Raw genomic sequence first — 20,207 nt, 5'->3', positions numbered from 1 at the left:
CCCGCCGCAGGCACACCGCTGGCGGCAGCGGCGCGGACATCCGCACCGGCGGCACCCGCCCGCCCGCCGCCCCAGACCCCGGTGCTCGACGGGGCACGCCCGCGCCCAGGGACACCGCAGCGCAGCCGGAGCCCGGGTGACGCTGGGCGCTCTCGCCCCCGCCGCCCGCCCCGGTTCCGGCCGCCGCCGCCCCTCCCTCGCCGGGCGGGCGCGTCACGCGCGCTCGCCGTGGTTTCCGGGTCGCACATGAAGGCGGAAGCCGCTGGCGGAGGCCGCCGCCGCCGCCGCTCTCGGTAGGTGGCTGGGGCGGCGGCGGGGGGAGAGGGAGCGCAGGCCCCCGGCTGGGCCGCCCGGTGCTCCCGGGGAGGCGGCGCCCCCTAGCCGGCCCTGGCAGCGGCGTTACTTGTTCCCCCCGGGGTCCGAGCGAGCCCCGGGGCCGTGTGCGGGAGCCTGTCCCAGCTCGGCCCCCCCGCCCCGCGACGAGGCCCGAGGCGGTGAGGCGCTGTCCCGCTTCCCGTGCTAGCCGCAGGGATGCCCAGGGGCGGGGGCACGGGGGGGCGGGGGTGGGGCACGGGCGAGGGGCCGCCGGGTGCGCCGGCCGGAGCGGGATCGGGGTGCAGCGCAACAGCCACCGCAGCCGGGTCTGCCAGGCCCCTGCCAGCCGCACGGCCGCCCTCCTCCCAGCCAGGCCAAGGCAGCCCCTTGCCAAGGTCCTGCCGCCCCCGTGAAGCCTCCGAGGCCGCCCCGGGCAGGCCAGGGCTGAAGCCAAGGCCCTGCTGTCTGCATGAAGCCCCTGAGGAGGCCCTGGTCGAGGCCAAGACCCACGTCCCTGCACAGTGGTGCAAGGGCTGCCTCGCTTGGGCTGCCCTCATGGGAGGTGGGATGAGCAAGTGGGAAGATACTGGGTGTCAGGACCTGCAAAGGCATTTTCATCAGGGGAAGAGAAAGTAAAACCATAAGCATGCCTTAACTGGCGTTCATCTCTTCATCACAGCGTTAGTCTAGAGTCAGGCTGTCTCTTTTAATGTTGTGCAACTCCAGGTAGCCTTTCCCTGCAGAGAAAACTGTTCATTCTGTGTTTCTGATGGGGAAATGTGTAAGTTACAGGGCAGGGGGAACCCCACAGATCCCTGCAGGAACAAAATTAATGTGGTGAATAATATGAGTGAATTCATGTTTGATACAGAAATAGGAGCTGGAGCATGCAGGAAGATGCCTTTGCTCTCTTCCAGGTCATTTAATTATTGTATTTGGCACAGAATTACTTACTTCCTAATTTTTTTTCCTCCTTGTATTTTAGACTATTAAAAATTCATGATGTGGTTTAACAGTTCAACAAAACAGGTTCAAGTCTTGCTAGCTGAGTCTCTCAAGATTCATAGAACATGTACCATTGGCTAATTTATAAACTCAATTTTGGCATAGTTATTACTTAGAAAGCTTGATCCTATAGAAGCTTCATTAAAAAAAAAAAAAAGTGTTGTTCTCATTGTGGAAAAGACTTCAGCATTTTTTAGGGGCCTTTTAAGTTCTTGGTATCATTAAAACAATTCTGGCAAAAGAACATATTCCTCACAGGTTTACCAGATCTATCTCAACGTAGAACTAAACACTACCTCCTGATTCTGGAAAAAGCTGGAGCCTCAATGGTAGGCCACTTGTTTTTAGGGTAAGCAGCAGGTACACCCTGCCTGAATACAGTTGGTTAACACTCCTTCCTTCAAACACAAGCAGCCACTCCATCCAAATGAGAACATGACTATTGAAATACTCAGGTGAAAACCAAATCTCAGTTCAAGATTAGGAACGAGAAAATAATCAAACTCTTAAAAAGATGATGAAGCCATAAGGGAAAGCATTTTAGCACTGCATTGAATTTTTGTTCTCCTTATTACAATTTCTTGGTAGCATTTGGGCCACAGGCCACCTCCCAAAAATGCACTACTGAAAACTTCGTAATTCTATTAATTTGGGCAAGTTGCAAATTACTCATGGATAAGGCAAAATATTCAAGATAGAAGGGTCACAATCTTTAGGTTATGCTACTGTTCATGGGGAAGAAAATATTTTTAATTTTATATATTTAAACATAAATGCATTTCATGGGAGTTTTGCCATATACATATTAAATATGAGATGGTTTATTCTCAATATGTCTTACAAAGAAGTTGTAATAGGCTTGGAAAAAACAAACAACAGGTGTTTACTTCTGAAAGGAGTGAATGCCAAAATTTGTGAGACAGCATAATTTGCAAAAGCAGTTTCCCAAACCACACCTTTTGGTTTCCTCCCACACTTCAAGTATACTACTAATGCTAGAAACTGAAAATGGCTCAGAAATTCAGCCCTGAGTGATGTACTTGCATATTTCCATTAGCAACTTAGAGATGGTCTGTATAGACCTAGCAAAAGTGTTGATGACTGTTCAAAACTAATGTTGCAATATTATATACTACTAGATGTCTTAGTTTCTTTCCTTTTGTGGGGACCTCGGTCAAAAGGAGTTGTTTGGGTTGTTTCCCATATTTGTAGAAGGTTCCTCAAGTGAAGTGATGTTTCAGGAAGATGACTTTTTTTTTTGCACAGTTGTGAATGTGTAGAGGGATAATTCTGAAAGAAACATGGCTGAGTAAAACTCCTGTTTTTCCTTCACCCCTCTTCCCTTTTTCTTCAAAAAGCATGAAACTGGCTTAAGTCTTGTCTACACATAATGGTATACTCAATTGTCTCCTATGTAGCAAACAGTCTTACAAGTGCCCATTACAAATTAGGATGTAGTTGGTGAATTATTCCAGTATTTGCACTCCAGTTAGAAGGAATGATAGTTTTGCTTTTCAATTTACGTTGTTTGTGGCATCGCATCTGTTTTCTGAACTGTTTTGGCAGGCACCCAGCAGCCTCCCCATTCTGCACACTCCCTGACTAGTTGATCTATTTGTTCGTGTGCCCTCTGCCCTGTTAAAGTTCTGGTACATAGCCAAGGTTCTGCCTATTTGCATTTGCAACCCCTGCGAGTCAGCATAACTAGCATTTTGCTCTAGTCTTGTATCTTCTTGTCAGGCTTTCAGCTGAAGCCTGGCTTAGATCCTAATCCTTGTTACTCCCTTGGGAGAGATGAAAGTGTGGGAAGCCTTAGGGCACAGATTTTAAACTTCTTCCAATGTGCTAAGACTTTTAAGGGCCTAATCTATTTGGATCACAATCAGCATGCCACACTGGTTGCTCTGTATTAGAAAAAAGCTATGAAGAAGATGGCCTGCAAGAAAGAGGACAGAGCTGCAACTGAGGGGCATTGGCAAGCTTTAAGAACAGACCAAGATGAACCACGTACATTTCAATAGCAAAAGTGAAGTCATGCACCTGGGTCAGAGTAACTCCATGTATCAGAGCAGGTTGGAGACAAGCCTGGCTAGAAGTCAGCTTTTCAAGAAGAGAGCCTGGGAGTCCTCATGACCAGCAAGTTGAATAGGATTCCTCCAATAGGGGCTGGCTTCATACTGGGCTCTGTTAGCCAGAGCATAGCCAGTAGGTCATGGTAAATTATTATTTGCCACTCTGTTCAGCACTTAGCAGCTCACAAAACCTGAATACTGTGCCCAGCTTTAAGCTCCATACTGAAAGAAAAACCTGTGAGTTCAGTGGAGGACCACCATACAGGGCAGGAGCACAGCCAAGGAGATAGGAGCACATGCAAGGCAAGAAGGTTGCGTTTGTTCAATACAGAGAAGAAAAGGCTAAGGGGAGAGCCAGTTGCCATTTTTAAAGCTATTTAATGGGTACAGGAAAACATAGAACCATACTCTTCTTTGTGGTTCACAGTGTTGAGGATGAGGCACAAATGTGACAAATTGCAAAAAAAAAAATTCAGACAGGATGAAGTAAAAAACAAATTTGATGGTTAAGCTCTCAGTTTTCTGATTATTGATGAGGATGGGAGATTCTGCACTTGACTAGACAAGGCTCTCGGCATCCTGACCCAATTTTGAAGTTTTTCCTGCTTCGAGCAGGAGATAGGACTAGAGACCTCCCAAGTTTCTTTCCAGCCTAAATTATTCCACAATTCTAAGAAAGTGTGGGACTCCCACCAAGCTTGAACCACCTGTCCATATGGCAGTAAGCTAAACAGATTTGGATACCCGACACCAGCAAGCTCTAGTTTATTTTGGGCACAGCTGATGCACAAGAAAATATCACTATCTGCATAAAACACCTCTTTGTAGAGATGTAACTGACAGCCACAAGCTCTTCAATACAAAAGTGTCCGAGTTTCCATAGAAACCAACTTAGATAATCCTTCCTGTATCCAGCCATTTCTCTGCAGTAGACAATCAAGGCTGTCAGCACAACTGTACAAAAAAAACCCATAAAACCCACCCACATACCACATGTTAGTAAGCATCACTGTATGATGTGGATGCTAGTCATAGAAGGGGTGGGTACTTGTCTAGGTGTATATCATACCATGCAATACCAGTAATAGTGCAGAATACATTCAGGACATATGCCCTGACCCAGCTGCTTGGAAGTGCTCCCAGGTACAACACAGATTCTTAGGGAAGCAAGACAGTTCTCAATCTCAGGAAACATATACTGAAAGTTGTATGAATTCCCACTCCTCAGAATGTTCTTTACTGGAGCAGCACTCAAACACCTAGGTGTAACAATTGCGCTGCACTTTAAAATTCAGGTAGGACAGACGCTGCATTCTCTTCTACCACGTCTATTTTACCACACCTTTAACTTTTCCTTTCCCTGTTGTTGTTGAGCTACTCCATCCCTATACCCTGTGTTCTTAAAAGGGTGAGGATTTTCAGCGAACACAAGAGCAAGCCAGCACACCAGTCTCTCACCGTTTTGCCCTTTGAATGATCAGGGCACAATCCATTCCCTCAGTTCCTCCTGTCCAAGTGCAACCTCCGCAGTCATAAACCACGTATCTTTGCTGCAAAAGCAAGTCATTGATCAGAGAGGGGATTTTGTTAAAAAACTGAACCACAAGTCTTTTCATATACAGATAAGCAATTACTTCAGTTGAATAATCAGAAGCCTAAGACTTGTAATTTTTCATACAAGTAATCTGCAGAAGCATGTTGTGGTAATGGGGGTTGAATACAAGACAATCACACGGAGCTCTCTGCAAGCCACTGAGACTGTAGCTTCCATTGTGTCTATAGCTTATTACAAGAGACCTCTAGTGATACAGTGAACTTTGAGTATAGTACAGGAAGTAGGAAATACTAGATTTCCTTCATGCTCCCTCCGTGTCTACCACTGCAAGGCATGGCTGCTTTCTCCTGGTTCCTAAATGGAATCCAGGTACAGAATATAGAAAATTTAATTTTATTGGAAAAGAGCAGTCATGACTTTCTAGGTACCTCTGAGAGTTTTGCTCTTTATGGGGGATTTTTTTTGTTTGTTTTTTTAGCTGCTAGATTTGAAGTGACCCAATAGTGCACGTCTTCCTACATGAGCATTGCCTGTATAAATGCACATACAATTACTGACCTCATACGCCTCTTTATGTACTGGGCCCTCAATTATAATACCCTAAAATTAATTACTACATTAACCCATGTCCTCTAAAAGACAAATGCAAACCAACATAACTGCAGTCTCAAATACCTTGTGCAGACAGCTAAGAAAACCTCTAGTCTGATTTTCTCTGCAGTTTCAAAGTGGTTAGAACAAGGACTTGCCTTCCCTTGTACAGACAGCATACCACAGCACATAAGACAATACTTTTTATCTTTAATACTATTAATGAAGCACAGCAAACAGAAAGAGTTCCTCATCTCTTCCACCTTAGGGTCAGTCCTGCAATACTCAGCCACTGAATCCCACTGTTAACTGCAGACCAGTACTGAGAAACTTATACGGGGCGGGCGGGGGGAAGCATCACTCAGATTTCTAGGAACTTGGCTTAGTCATAGAGCAAGTTTCTCAATAGCAGAAGTAGGAGAACAGAGAGGCCTCAAGAACATCCTCTAAGCCCCCTTCTGGTAGAGAGGCTCAGGATAGAGGGAGCTTAGCTGCATGGTTCAAGGGACTGTGCATTTATATTAGCTACCAAGGGCCTGCCTACAGCTCCTTCATTTACAGGGACAGATATGCCAGCCTGTGAAAATAGCGTCTCAAGCCCTAAAAGCCAACAAAGTTTGTGAGTGGCCAGGAAGGAAAAACAGTAAATAGGACATTTTCTGCAGCGTACAAGAAGTGAACAAACCTGTTCTGCCTCTCCAGAGCTGTACTGCTTCTACTATATGTAGCTTTTTTATTTTACAGGACAATAAAGATTAAGCAAAATACAATTCTGAGGAGATGGGGTTAAATTATTTTCAGCTAAAAATATACAGAGGTTATTCAATAAGGTTCCTTGCTATTTTTAAGATTGATGGACACTTAAAAGGCATAACAATTCCTAGATAATAGTTGGTCCCCCCACCCATATAAAATAGCTCACTTCCACCATTTGGAGTACTAGATTTTTAGACTGTAAGAGGGGCACAAAGCACACAGTAGAAAGGTCATATTTGGACCACACAGCCTGAGAAGCAAGGTGCTATGCCAACATCAGTACCCCTCCCCAGCAAATTTGTGGTCAGAATGTAGAACAATATTCAGGAAAATACACTAAACTGCCTGCTCACCAAGCATACCACATTTAATCCAGAAAAACCCTGAATGCCAAAACCATCCCACTTCTCTTTCAAAGAAGCCCACAACACAACTCTACTAACCTCTGCAACAACCACTCTTTTAACTTCCTACCCACCCAACCCCAGCTGCTCCTTGTACAGCTACTACAAAGCTGAGGGCACTCAGTAATCAGCTAAGTGAATCTTCTGGCCATCCCCTACTAAGCCTTCCTTGTCTTAAAGTCTACCCGTTCCTAAGACTACCTAGGTACAAGCTAAGAGGCTTTCCTTGGCTTATAGCTCAAATAAGAAGACTTAACCACCTATGTCAGTCATACATTGTGGATTAACCATAAATGCTTACCTTTCATTTTATAAGCAGGCAACAATTGATGTAGCAGTGAGAATTTTTTTAGAGTAGTGTGTTACCACTGGTTAAAACTATGACAGTCGGCATTCATATTTATTAGCCTTGAAGCCCAATTTAGAAGAGTAGGGAGATATACATGACAGGATATAGATTCTCTCAGTAGCCACAGTGTAATTAGGAAACTTCATGTATCCAGGTATAAAAAGAGCTTATGACAAGTTTTAGACCACATACACTGTTCCTGCTCAGTAGTATTCCACCTTTTTTCCACAGTAGCATCAGTATTCAACCTACACACCCAAAACTGGTTAGCAGCAAAGAACTGTGGATGGCAAAATATTTGCAGGTATCTATAGAGTGGTGAATTTTCATATCATAGTGGCTCTGTGCTCCAAACACACAAGGCAGCTCTTGTGTTGATGTACATGCATGAGTGACCATCTTGAGGGCAGTCCAGCTCACAGCCAAGATACAATCCAGGGGCAAGAGTTAAGAACAAGAAGTAGGGACTGCCAGAATTGAAAAAATAGAATGTAGCAAATACCTCTTGGCTGGGCTGTTGGCTAGCCGAGAAGCATCTGTGGACGATGGTTCAGCTGCACTCCCAGCATCTATGTTTGACCACACTGAGGTCTGCTAGAAGGGCTGGTTTGTTCAGCTATTGCTAACAGTTGTGTCCATTCAAGTCCACATCTAGTAGAACTAGAGTGAGATAAACTCCCTGCAGCTGTGCAAGACAGCCCCATTTGTCATTGAAACCTCTGCAGATACTAATGCTCATACAGACTTCAGAATCCCTGAATTATTTCTCTTCTCTTTTTTTTTTTTTTTTTTTTTAATTTACTCTCATAATACCATTTGGTCTTCCTGGTTCCAGTTACTGTGTTTGTAAGGTTGGATCCCTTTTGGGGCTTTACTTGCTGAAAGCTTCACCTCCTTTCTGTTCCGTTTTAAGATTATTTGGATACAGCATGTATTCTGAAGAGTGACTGTCTACAATTATATTCATTAAAGGTAGATTTAAATAAAGGCTTGGGATGATTATACAGGTTTCCCAGTCTACTCTGCATGTATCTCTCTCTGTCTTTCTGGAAACCACTTCCCCTACAATACATTTCTTTGCTAACACTTGTTACATGGGTTCAATGGCCTGTGTAGTTTTAATATATCTCACTTATTTCTCCCTAGCCTCTCTTCCACGAATGGCTACACTATATGACACGCTCTAAGGTTGTATCAAAGGTCATGCTGTTTCCCCTACCCAACAAAAGTCTGAATTCAGAAAATATTTCATCTGTTACATTTACTTCTGCTTTTGATACAATGATTTTACTCTCATAGAGGCTTCTTTTGATACAGCCCTCTAAGTAGCTGAAAAGATGCAGCCTTTTTTGGAGCATTAACCACATTAACTCTGGAGTGTTAACCACATTAAACCACATTAACACAGTTAATGTGGTTTATCTGCATCTGTTCCGCATTTGGACCACATCTCACGCTACTTTGTTTTTGCTGCATTTATTCCCTTCTACTGAAATGGGAAATTTCTGATTAACATCTAGTAATACTCACTCCTTCACTTGCCTTTTTTCCTATATTATCTCCCTTGCTTCAATCCATCATTTTCAGTACTCCCTGGGAGCAAATCAAATGATACAGTAATGTTTTGTCTGCTTCAAAAGCAGTCACTTTATTTCTAGGAAAGGCATCTACCTGTCATGAAAAATAATCCATTACTCATCTCTTCAGTTGATGATGGATAGTTTCCCCCATGTAGTCAACATGAATGTGCTTCCTAGAAGGCTGTCTCATCAGAGTTCCGTTTCTGAGTTGGTTGTCTTGGTTTTGCTGGCAAAGAGCAGACAACCATTAATATGCTTTTTCAGGGTTTTTTTCATCCTATTTACCATGCAGTGCCACCTAGCTTCCTTTTGGTTTGGACAGTGTAGGGTGACTTCAATAAACATTTTCCTGTTTCTTGGTGTCATCCAGATAGCTCCTTCCTCACTGACCATACACAGAATACCTTGCAGTACTTGGAGAGATTTCCAATGCTGCATTCGCTGTCTATGGCTGGCACAATTAAACAATGGTTCCATTCTTCATTGTTTGTTTGGATTTGCTGGGTTTGTTCTGCTTTTGCTTCTCTGACTGCTGATAACCCCTTGTGACTATCCCTTGTGCCACTAAGCTATTTCCCAGGCTGCCAGAGGAGAGGCTATTATAACTGTGTCTTAAGCAGTCGTATCAGCTAAGTTATTTCCTTTTGCTAATGTGTTTTTTTTAATGCACTCTGACAACTGGATGGAGTCTGAGCTCTAACTGCTACAACTTCTGACATTCTTCAAAGACAATGGAATGGGTAAATTACAGGATGGTAGAAGAGGACTCATGAGATTTTGACAGCTTAACCATAGGCATGAAACACAATCACTTCCAGCTAGCTTTTTACAGGTGTTTCCCCATGTGCCATAGGGGACCTTCCTACAGTGGCAGCCCTAGAAAAAGGTACAGGATAGCTCTCTGCAGTGCCTACACCGGAGGAAATACCCTCTCTCTGGAGGGAATCACGGTGAAGTGGAAAGCAGTTGTGCATGCTAGCTTGTAGTTGTCACAATAAAGAAATTCACTTTGAAGCCTACAGTTTCATACAGTATTTTATAGAACGACAGTTGGAAATGTGCTCAGCTAAGGAAAATGAAAAAGCAAAGATGGGGGGAGAGGAGAGCTCTCAGATTCTGTGGTAAAATATCAAGACAGAAAGGTGCAGTTTATATTGCAGCCAAGTTATCTGAGGATATTAGGCAATTTGGAATTTGGCGAAAATTATGTTTATTCTTTGTTATAAATGATGCAGAAATGCAAAAGAAACAAGGGGTTCTGGTAATGGGTTGGGAAGTGAAAGCTTGCTAAGAAAGGAAGATATCCCCACATGCTACATACTCTGACTCTTGGACTGAAAACCCAAGAATCAGAATACTTGTTTGAAAAACCGTGTTTTGCCACTCTGTGTGGTGTGCTGATGTACACCTGTCTATTTCCAGTATCATCATTCTGAATAATTTCTTCAGGGTAGAACTGTCTCTCCATTGACTGAAGAGTTGGTTTGCTTTATTTTCTGTGACAGGCGGGGGTCAGAGGACCGTTCGTAAAGCAAAAGGCACAAACCTTTGCTGATTCTGTTGTCTCACAGATTTCATTCTGCTACAGCTGGTGGCTGAGCATTTCTGCCTGGGATGGCGGAGGATCAGGAGCTGACTCAGCCACACAAAGCTCAACTCGAGCCCTCCCTTCAGCAGCGCACCAGCAACACATACCGCAGTGCAGAGCACTCTCAGGCCTTGCTCAGTGGCTTGGTATCTCTCCGAGACAGCAGCATCCTCTTCGATGTAGTTCTGGTAGTGGAAGAGAAACCTATTGAGGCTCATCGCATACTTCTAGCTGCATCCTGTGACTATTTCAGGTACACTTCAGTACGGCAGTAACAAGCATGTGTCTGAATGTTACTCAAACCTGCACCATTCAAATCTTCTGTCTTGGCACACTGCTTCTGGATGTAAAATTAGACCCATAAGATGGAGCTGAATGTGTTTCAAAATTGTATGGCTTTATTCATCTCCGTTATTTCTTTACAGAAATAAAGCTCTTGTTCCTGTACACTGAGCTTACCTCCCCTAAATTCACTGCCTGTGGTACCTGGAGGTATATAAAGAGGAGAGACTATCTGAACAGGTGTCTTCTGCATAAATGCACTCTGGGTGGTTTTTAACATATCCTTACCATTGTAAGACTTTGCCCATTGTGGTGATCATTTCACAATACACCAAAAGTCACTGGAAGTGGGTCACTCCTCTGTTACATGCCTATAGTGTGACTCACTGTCTGTTAAACCAGGCACTCCCCTGGTCGGTTTGACTAGCAGTTTCTTGAACTGACTTTATTTTCATAGAGCAAACAAACGAATCCCAATCCACACAAACTTCTAACTGGAGGAAGAACTGCTCTAGCTTAGAAAAAAATCCTGCAGTCCCAAGTTCCTCTGTTTTTCCTCTTCCCCCACACCCAGAGTACCTGCCTCTGCCCAGTTGACTATCCATATGTACTGGGTCTGTATTTATGTCCTTCAGCTGTGAATCATACCTTTCAGATGGCCCCTACTGTTTTCCTGCAGAATGAAGAGTATTACTTTCTTAGGTCCTGAAGGCCTGTATTCTTTGTATCATTGGCTTAGAGAAGAGGTAATCCCATAAAAGTGTCTGGCTAGGTTTTTATCTATCTAAATATTTTTTATGTCCCCAGGACAACATAAGATAAGGAAACTGCAAATCTGCCATAGCATGTGCCATTGTCTTTTTTACAGAGGAATGTTTGCAGGAGGACTGAGAGAGATGGAACAAGAAGAAGTTCATATTCATGGCATCTCCTACAATGCAATGTGTAAAATCTTGAACTTCATTTACACTTCTGAGCTGGAACTCAGTGTGAACAGTGTACAGGAAACCTTAGCTGCAGCCTGTCAGCTTCAGGTGAGGTACTGGGAGATGTGACAAAAAAGAAGCAAGAAACAAAAGCAACAATGAAAGAAACAGAAAACATGGATATCTGGTTAGATGGAGGGTTAGGGGGTGAATAAGAGCATGGGACTGATGAGAAGAATTTCTTTGGGTGCTGTAACCACTGGAACTAACTGTGGAAGGGTAGAAACAATGAATGAGTATTTGCACATCTCATTTGTGCCAGTGGTTTTATAATCATTTACTATTTCATCTAGAGGACTATTTTATATAGCACTCACTTCCACTGATCTGCTTATGAAAGCTTTCCTGAAAAGGAATACCTGTGGCCTATGGTAAAGGACAGAGCTTGCTGCTCAGCAATTGTTGTGCTGCTCACAGTCTTCCCCAGATTGAGTCCACAGGCACATAACCTCCCCTGACCCCGTCACTACAGGAAATGCTACCACTATGGTTTCTGCACTAAGTGCAGCATTCATGTGCCTTTAAGACAATTTTTTTTTTCTCTAACTTCCCCTGCAGCTAATGGCTGCACATGACTTTGGAACTAAATCTTAAACTTTCTGAGTGCTTGCTTTGGTTGGTTTCTACACACTTAGCACTACTTTGTTAGCAGAGGGGTTCTTGGACAGCAGTTAGTTCTTTATTTGCCAGTAGTCCCTCCTGACAGATACAACCTCAAATTTTATTCAGAATACTAAATATTAATTTTCCTTTCAAATGACTTCCTGTGTTCTTGAGTGATGCAGACATATTTGTTACAGATACAGTTCTGATACAGCATGTCTATAGTGCTCTGAAAGAACAATTACAGAGTGACTGTAAACCTGGCTTTCACCATGTCCTCCGTGCCTTCTGTTTCCATGATTGCCTCCCAGGCAGCCTGCAGCTTGGTGCCATGCTAGCAAACCAGGCAGCCTGGCTGTCCAGTGTCCCATGTGACTTGGAAGACACATTGCTGCTGCACCTGAAGCCAAACTCATAGGCTTGCACTACAGTGTGGCTAGAAGATCTATATTATATCCACCTACATACCCATGTTGAGTTCTTTTTCTCAGGAGAAAGGTGAATTGGGAGCAAGTGAACATGGTGATCAGACTGTGAGGAGAGCAGTCGTCTTGTGGACAACTTTCTTACAGTCATCCCAGCCTTCTGTCACCTGTCTCTTGAGTGTGAGGCAAGTGGTGTCTGAAATGAAAAATATCTCTCTCTTGCAGATTCCAGAAGTCATTAAGTTCTGTTGTGATTTTCTCATGTCCTGGGTAGATGAAGAGAACATCCTGGACGTATACAGACTAGCTGACCATTATGACTTGAGACATTTGAGTGATCAGCTGGACTCCTACATTTTGAAGAATTTTGCAGCTTTCTCAAGGACACAAGTGTACCGACAGCTACCCTTGCAGAAGGTCTACTCCCTTCTCAGCAGCAACCGTTTGGAGGTTAACTATGAGTTTGAAGTTTATGATGGGGCACTTTTTTATCATTATTCTCCAGAGCAACTGGAGACAGATCAGGTCTCCCTGATGGAGCCCCTTAAGCTACTTGAGACAGTTCGTTTTCCTCTGATGGAACCCCAGATCCTGCAAAGGCTTCATGACAAATTAAGTCCCTGTCCTTTAAAAGATACAGTTGCAGATGCATTAATGTACCACAAGAATGAATGTCTTCAGCCAATGCTTCAGAGCTCCCAGACACAGCTGAGATCAGAGTTCCAGTGTGTAGTGGGATTTGGAGGGATGCATTCTACTCCATCCATTGTCCTCAGTGATCAAGCCAAGTATCTGAACCCCTTGTTGGGAGAGTGGAGGCACTTTACAGCCGCATTAGCCCCCAGAATGTCCAACCAAGGGATTGCTGTTCTCAATAATTTTGTGTATTTAATTGGCGGAGACAACAATGTAAGTGGTTTTCGAGCAGAATCAAGGTGTTGGAGGTAAGATAAGGATAATCCTGTTATTATTTTTATTACCACCCTGTTGCCCATCTCTGAGTCAGTAAGCCAGTAGCGCAGTCTGTACGCTTGCTAGCCGCAAGATTAGGAACTGAGCAGGGGCCTCACTGAAAAGAAAATACAAGAAATAAAGAAATGAGCCTCATAGTAACAGGAAGCTTCCAGCAGTGCTTATGGGACAAAGCCAAGCCTGATAGGGTAGAAACAGCTACTCATTTACTATTACATGGGCTAGTTTCTGCCTTGTTGGAGGGGGGAATTATTAAAGGTGTGGGAAGCAGTAATGAACCTAGAACCCTAGATTGTCTAGATGCTCTTGAACTAGGATTTTCTGGAAGTTCTCTGTGTGTAGTTTTGGTCCCAATACAAAGGGATTTAACTACCAAAAAAAGTGGTTTTATTGTTGATTTTCAAGAATTTGTGTGTATTATGTTGCAAAAACTGATATAAACACTTTTATCTTTATATTGTGGTCATCTTTACTAGTTTTAGCTGAGCTGCCCTTATTTTATGGCATGCAGAGTTTCACTTTACAACCACTTTTCTCTGTAACTGAAATTTCCAGACCAGATAGATATTTTGATCTGAAAGTGAATCATGAGGTTCACTTTGAGCAGCAGGTATGTGGGGAAAAGAATCAAAAAACCCACCACATATTTATGCCCTTCTTGGACTCTTTAAAATCCAGATTTAGTCTTTGTGCTATTTTTAGACTGTTTTACTTTGTAGAATGGCTTTGTGCAAGCAGAGATTTTGATATATAACCTGACAGCAGTGTATAAGATAATGGAAAACCTAGGCTTTTATAGTATGATTAGGTCAGCTAAAATACATCTTCTAAAAATAGAATAAAACAACTTTGCTAATAATAAAATGCTGACAAGGCCAAATTTCACTCTACTTACAGCTGAGCTCAATTTCAGCCAAAGACAGCACAGTAACCCACATCTGTGGTGCTGTCTGGTATTCCAGCAATGATTCTGTGGCTGTATGAATAATTTTCTTTGATCCTATTCTTTTACAAGGTATGATCCGCGACACAACAAATGGTTCCAGATCCAGTCCCTACAGCAAGAGCACGCTGACCTCAGTGTTTGTGTTGTGGACAACTATATATATGCCGTCGCAGGCCGAGATTACCATGAAGACCTGAGGGAAGTGGAGAGGTATGACCCTAAAAGCAACACTTGGGAATATGTGACACCTCTGAAGAAGGAGGTAAGGAGTGCGTTAGCCACACACACTATTGCAGTTCCCCAATTCCCAATTTAATCTTTTTAGATGCATTTCTCATGTGTAGCTTTAAATTTGCTGATACTCAAATGGGAAACAGTAGCCTCTGTATACGGGATAAATGAATATCAGGAAAGGAGAATAACAATATATGTAAATTACATTTTGAGATTAAATGCTTATTTTTCCTGTTTTGTTCTAGGTTTCCCCTGTACCTTTGTTGTGTTAATTCTTAAAACCATTTAAAATTAAATGCATAACCTCTGGGAACAGGAAGTTCCCGTTGCTTCTAGGCAGGTAAACTATGAGCCACAGTAGTACAAGCTTCTCACAGTCCTGACAACATGCTTTACTCCTGATCAGAAGAGATAATGCCCCAGTAAGAAGGTACATTAGTTTCTATAGATTACTTATTTCCTGGACACAGAACTGGGGCTGGGTAACAAGTTCTGGTGACAATAATTTATGTGATGCAGAATCACATCTCAGTCAGCTAACGTAAGACCATTACTCATTTGAAATATGTGAGTGAATAGCTGTCTTTTGTCATCAGTGCCATTTATCCTTCTAGAACAGCAATTGCCAAACTAGCAGTCATGACCCCAGGAACCAGGAAATGGTGTAATGACATGGGAATTGGGGTTATGAGTGGAAAAGTTTGTTTTAAGTTCTAATACTGCTGAAAAAAGACGAGAATTTCCATTTTCAGGTTAAAAGTGTTGCAATGTTGGAAGATAAATAGAAACAACTGCTTGATGAATCTTGGTTAGGGAAGAAAACTAAATCCTGAGTAATCTTTCAAGACACTATGCTGATTTCTATGATGCCTTTTAAAAGCTTTGGGTCAAGTGATGAGCACAAAATAATATTCGTGATTCCATAATGCCTCTCAATTGAGAATCTCAGGACACCTTAAAAATATAAACATTACTGCCATTTTACAGAAGGGATGCAGAAGTAGAAGGGGATAAACAGCTTGCATGAGGTCACAAATAATAAATGTATGTCAATGCTGAGACTATAAAAAGCCTCAAGATCCAATTGAGTGCTACTAAGTAGGATATCTTGCATTCCTGATAACACTGTATAAGAAAAATCTCCAACAGAAAGGCTTCCAAGTAGGCTAGGGAGAAAAGTAATAGTATGAATGATCTTCTAATCAAGGAACAATAAAGAATGAGAACCCACTGCGGTTCGGGAAGTTTTAGAAATTCTAGTGTATTTCATTCAGAAATTCACACTTTTAGCATAATCACTTAAAAAGGAATTGTCTATAAGAATATCCTTCCAGATGTTGATACCTGCATAACTCATGCAGAATGTCACTCCCTTAATGTCTATTCTATACTTTGAAACTGGGAGAAATAAATAAATCCAGACCTCAACCTCCTGCTTTCCCATGTGGTGATACAGGTATATGCACATGCTGGAGCAGCACTGGATGGGAAGATGTATATTACTTGCGGGAGGAGAGGAGAAGACTATTTGAAGGAGCTACAATGTTATGACCCAAAAACTGACCGCTGGGACGTTTTAGCAGATGGTCCAGTGAGACGCGCTTGGCATGGGATGGCTGCACTGCTGGGAAAGCTCTACGTAATTGGAGGAAGCAACAATGATTCTGGCTACAGAAGGGATGTTCACCAGGTGAGAGCATGTCATACCCATGTCTTTCTTGGAAGAGTCTGTTTCTTATGGATGCTTGTACTCTGACGTAGTGTCTTTCTCCTGCTAAGTATGCAAATAAAACCGTCTGCCCAGCAACAGCTACTGCACCAGCTCTCCCCCACTCAATTGCAGAACTTGCAGTGATTTATTTACCACTGTCTGTCTTGAATGCATTGTCTAACCCACAAAGCATTAAAGCTCCAGTACTTGGAGTTCTTATCAATTTTAAAACATCTTTGATGGATAACATTCATTGGCATGCACAAATCCAGTAAGTAGCACATCAACTAAATTTACTTTACGTTGTCTTTTCACATGCATTTTTTTATAAATGGAGGACTTTTGAATTACCAGTGTGTAATCACAGGACAGATTTGTTAAGGCTATGTCGGATGGTAATTGTATAATGCACTTAAATGAACAGTATGTGATGATAAGTGATGGCTGGAGAGAATTCTCTTGAGTCTTATTCCAGCTTCTAGAACTGCTAAAGACATGAAAAGAAGACACAAAAAGTAACTGCTCTTATAAAGCCAATGAAGATCGCAGAATTAAATCTAGCTGAAAAGTATCTGAATGATAAAAAGGTGCTTACAAATAAAAGCAGTTAGCCAAGTAGGTACCCAATGAAATCTAAAACTTCCCAACATATGGTGCAGAGAAAGCTTAGCAGGTTTGTCATATTTGTATGTTCCAGCACATTTTTTCCTAATGCAAACAGATGCATTATGTCTGAGCTTATATTACTATGTGTCCCCATCTCTTTCACTTTTGTGTACTTTTTTTCAATGACATACAGCTGTTACTCCAGCAGCAGGGTCAGAAGTTGTGATTCAGAGCTATATGACAACTATGTACAGTTTTCTGCCAAGTACTGTATTCTACTACATAGTGATACGCTCTCTCCATTATCAACACCCTGTCAAAAGGCTGATGATATTGCATGGCTTCCTAAATAGTTTGCCATATGGCCAGCCTCTGTCACTGAGATACAAGTTTGATTTTGGCTAATCTCTTTCTTTTTTTCACAGGTTGCCTGCTATAGGCCAAGCACTGATCAGTGGACAAATGTATGTCCACTTCCTGCAGGACATGGAGAGCCAGGTATTGCGGTCTTAGACAACAGGATCTATGTCCTGGGAGGCAGATCCCACAACAGAGGAATCCGCATGGACTATGTCCACATTTACGACGCAGAGAGAGACTGTTGGGAGGAAGGACCACAGCTGGAGGATGATATTTCTGGGATGGCTGCCTGCGTCCTCACTTTGCCCAGGGCTATTTTAATGGAAACAGAGAAATGGTTCTCAGAATGGCATGCAGACCGCGTGAAGTATCACCTTGACTTTCCATCGGAAGTTATGAGTGTATCAGACTGGGAGGAATTTGACAATTCAAGTGAAGATTAGAAAACTTTAATATTTATTTTTTGCCAGTGGATGAGGAAATTAAGGCTTGGAGAAAATACTTAGAGATTTTATATGTCTTTCTTATATACATAAATCAGTATTTAAAGGTTTGAAAAATAAGTGTTCTGCACAAAATGCCATTCACAATCAGTATCTGCCCATCTGCAAGTGTTCTGCACAAATGCCACTTACAGTCAGTATCTGCCCACCTGCCAGAAAGCAGCATTTTTCAAGTAACCACAGAACTGCCATTTTCCCCCAGTTAAAGTATAGAGGTTCTTTCGCTTTGCAGGAGACTCTTCTCAATCTTCAGCATGGACAGAAAAAAAGGCACAGAAGGCTCAGCTTGACTAGCTTCTTTCCTTCCAGCTTTTAGCTTGAAATAGCTTTTTGAGATTTTTTTTTTCCTTTTCATTTTGGTAATAGAACTTCCTAGCCAGCTTAACACAGGAAGGTAACACCTAGTGTCTCCCTCCTGTGCCAGGTGTCAGACAGCTTGATGGGTTTTTCAGCAAGATTGAACATACAGAAACAGGAACGATAGCAAGAAAGTCTGAACCTTCGTCTCATCTGGGCATGCAGCCATCTTTGTAACTGGGTTAGAGTCTGTGAACTGACACCCACTCCTGAACTTCTATACTGCAAGTTCTCTCAACACAGTGGAAAGAAGATTTCTAGAAAAAACTCTCTGTACAAAGTATGGCAATCTCATGGTTCAACTGTCAGACACATTTGTTCACAAGCATAAATTAATAAATCCTTGTCAGAACTTTTTTCTTTTTAACTACTGTCTCAGTTTTATTAACCATGGAATCTGAAAATTAGTGAGCTTAATTAGATCCTATAGTACTATATTAGTATCAGTGAAGTTACACCAGCTTGGGGGATGGGCAATTTTTTTCATTCTTTTATTATATGCTTTAGAAGAGGATAAAGACAGCAGAGATTGGTTTGCCATAGCATAACAAAAAAAGTAATAAGGAGCTAACTACAGGTATTTAAGATTACAATGGTCCAGGACCCTGCAGTAGCTGAACTAATGCCAGGAACATAATACAGAATTACTACAGCTCAGAAAGATAAGGCATAGTAAATCCTTCCTTCATGAGGCCTTAAAATAATTGGCTTCTGACTACCGACTTGCTTAGCACTAGTTTAGAAGCTGATCTAAAGTCTGAACCAGTGTGATAGCTGAATAGTATAGGATCCTTCCTCTTGGAGGGGCAGTAAGTAATCAGTGCCACCAGAAAATGATGATAAACTACCAAAAGCTTTTGGATCTTGTAGCAGTAATGGGGTTGCAGGAGAAGGGCAAAACCAAAGTAACAATCAGAATGATCCAATACTAGTCACGTGTCATCACATTGTGACAAATAGTGCACATTGAGATGCTACTTCAGAGACATGGAAGAAATTCCTGGATATTACCATTACTTAGGAATGTTTTGTTTATGGAAACAAAGATGATTTCAAAATGGACCTAGATGACTCTAGTAGACTGGGCTTCTGAAAAAGATTCAAGAGTATTTGCATGCTTCTTTTAATAAACTCAACAGCTTTTTCTTGGTAAGAGGGGCATTTGTTGGATTTTTTTTTTCCAGCACTGTCAGTTTTCACCTCAATCTCTGAACCTTTGCCAACTGGCAAATAAAACAAAAGACCTGGTAACTGCAGGAAACCCTGATTATGAGTTTCTTCAGAAAATCTTTTTTTGATAATGAACTCGGAACTGCACATGGAGTCTGGAAATACAGACTGTATTACACACCAATATAGGAGGCTGACGAGTATTCCTATTTTGCCTGCAGAATTAACGTGTAGGAATTAATTGTATCTGTCAGATGTAAGGACAGCTCTCTCTGCCCTGGACATCACTAGAACTACTTCCAGACTGCAAGTGTTGCAGTGGCAATTTGTTCTGTCTGCTAACAACAAGTGATTCAAGACTTCTAGTGGTCCAGGTCATATTCTAGACCCAGCTGTTCTAACTAAACCCAGATATCTAACTCAAGTCTAATGCTTGCAGTGCATTTTCCATTTTAACTAGCACTTCTCAACAGATCTCTGATACCCTGTTATAGAAGTGAAAATGTTATTTAGCTTCTTTCACGATAAAAAAAATAATCATTCTTTGGCTTCTTTTCCTGTGTATACCACTAGAGGGTATTACTTACTATTACGAATAACGAAACTGATAGGCTAATTCTTAGATTACATAGGAGAATATAAGACATCCATGAGTAATTATTAAGCTAAAGAAACATCTTGAGAAAACTCATGGAGGGGGGGGGGTGGGGGGGGGTGGTGGTGTCCAGCTTCTACCCTATCACTCCTGTGTTTGAATACTGATTTTTACATAGTCAGGTGATCCGTTTTTCCATGTATTAATATATGCAAGTTTGTGGCTGGATTATTTATCAAATG

At 42.2% G+C, this 20,207-nt stretch overlaps 1 protein-coding gene across 2 annotated transcripts; it reads left to right on the top strand.

The window, feature by feature from the left end:
• The first annotated feature begins 28 nt into the window (after positions 1–28).
• Positions 29–18,567, top strand: KLHL22 (kelch like family member 22). Of its 2 annotated transcripts, none has more exons than XM_074844257.1 (7): positions 29–293; positions 10,216–10,468; positions 11,366–11,531; positions 12,737–13,455; positions 14,499–14,691; positions 16,120–16,353; positions 17,406–18,567. In XM_074844257.1, the coding sequence occupies exons 2-7, from the start codon at positions 10,242–10,244 to the stop codon at positions 17,781–17,783; spliced, it is 1,917 nt and encodes a 638-aa protein (XP_074700358.1). In that variant the 5' UTR covers positions 29–293; positions 10,216–10,241; the 3' UTR covers positions 17,784–18,567. The 2 variants fall into 2 exon arrangements, with proteins under 2 accessions (XP_074700358.1, XP_074700357.1); XM_074844256.1 differs by having other exon boundaries at positions 10,199–10,468.
• The last annotated feature ends 1,640 nt before the right edge of the window (positions 18,568–20,207 follow it).

Source organism: Strix aluco, chromosome 18 (assembly GCF_031877795.1).
Source record: "Strix aluco isolate bStrAlu1 chromosome 18, bStrAlu1.hap1, whole genome shotgun sequence".
Lineage (NCBI taxonomy): Eukaryota > Metazoa > Chordata > Aves > Strigiformes > Strigidae > Strix > Strix aluco.
Note: the sequence above shows the minus strand (reverse complement) of the source record. Positions and strands in the feature narration are given on the sequence as shown.

Excerpts from the sequence above, each read along its gene's own strand:
- KLHL22 (XM_074844257.1), top strand. The coding sequence starts at position 10,242 with ATGGCGGAGGATCAGGAGCTGACTCAGCCACACAAAGCTCAACTCGAG. Across the intron at positions 10,469-11,365 it reads GCATCCTGTGACTATTTCAG|AGGAATGTTTGCAGGAGGAC; the intron begins GTACACTTCAGT and ends TCTTTTTTACAG. Across the intron at positions 14,692-16,119 it reads TGACACCTCTGAAGAAGGAG|GTATATGCACATGCTGGAGC; the intron begins GTAAGGAGTGCG and ends GTGGTGATACAG.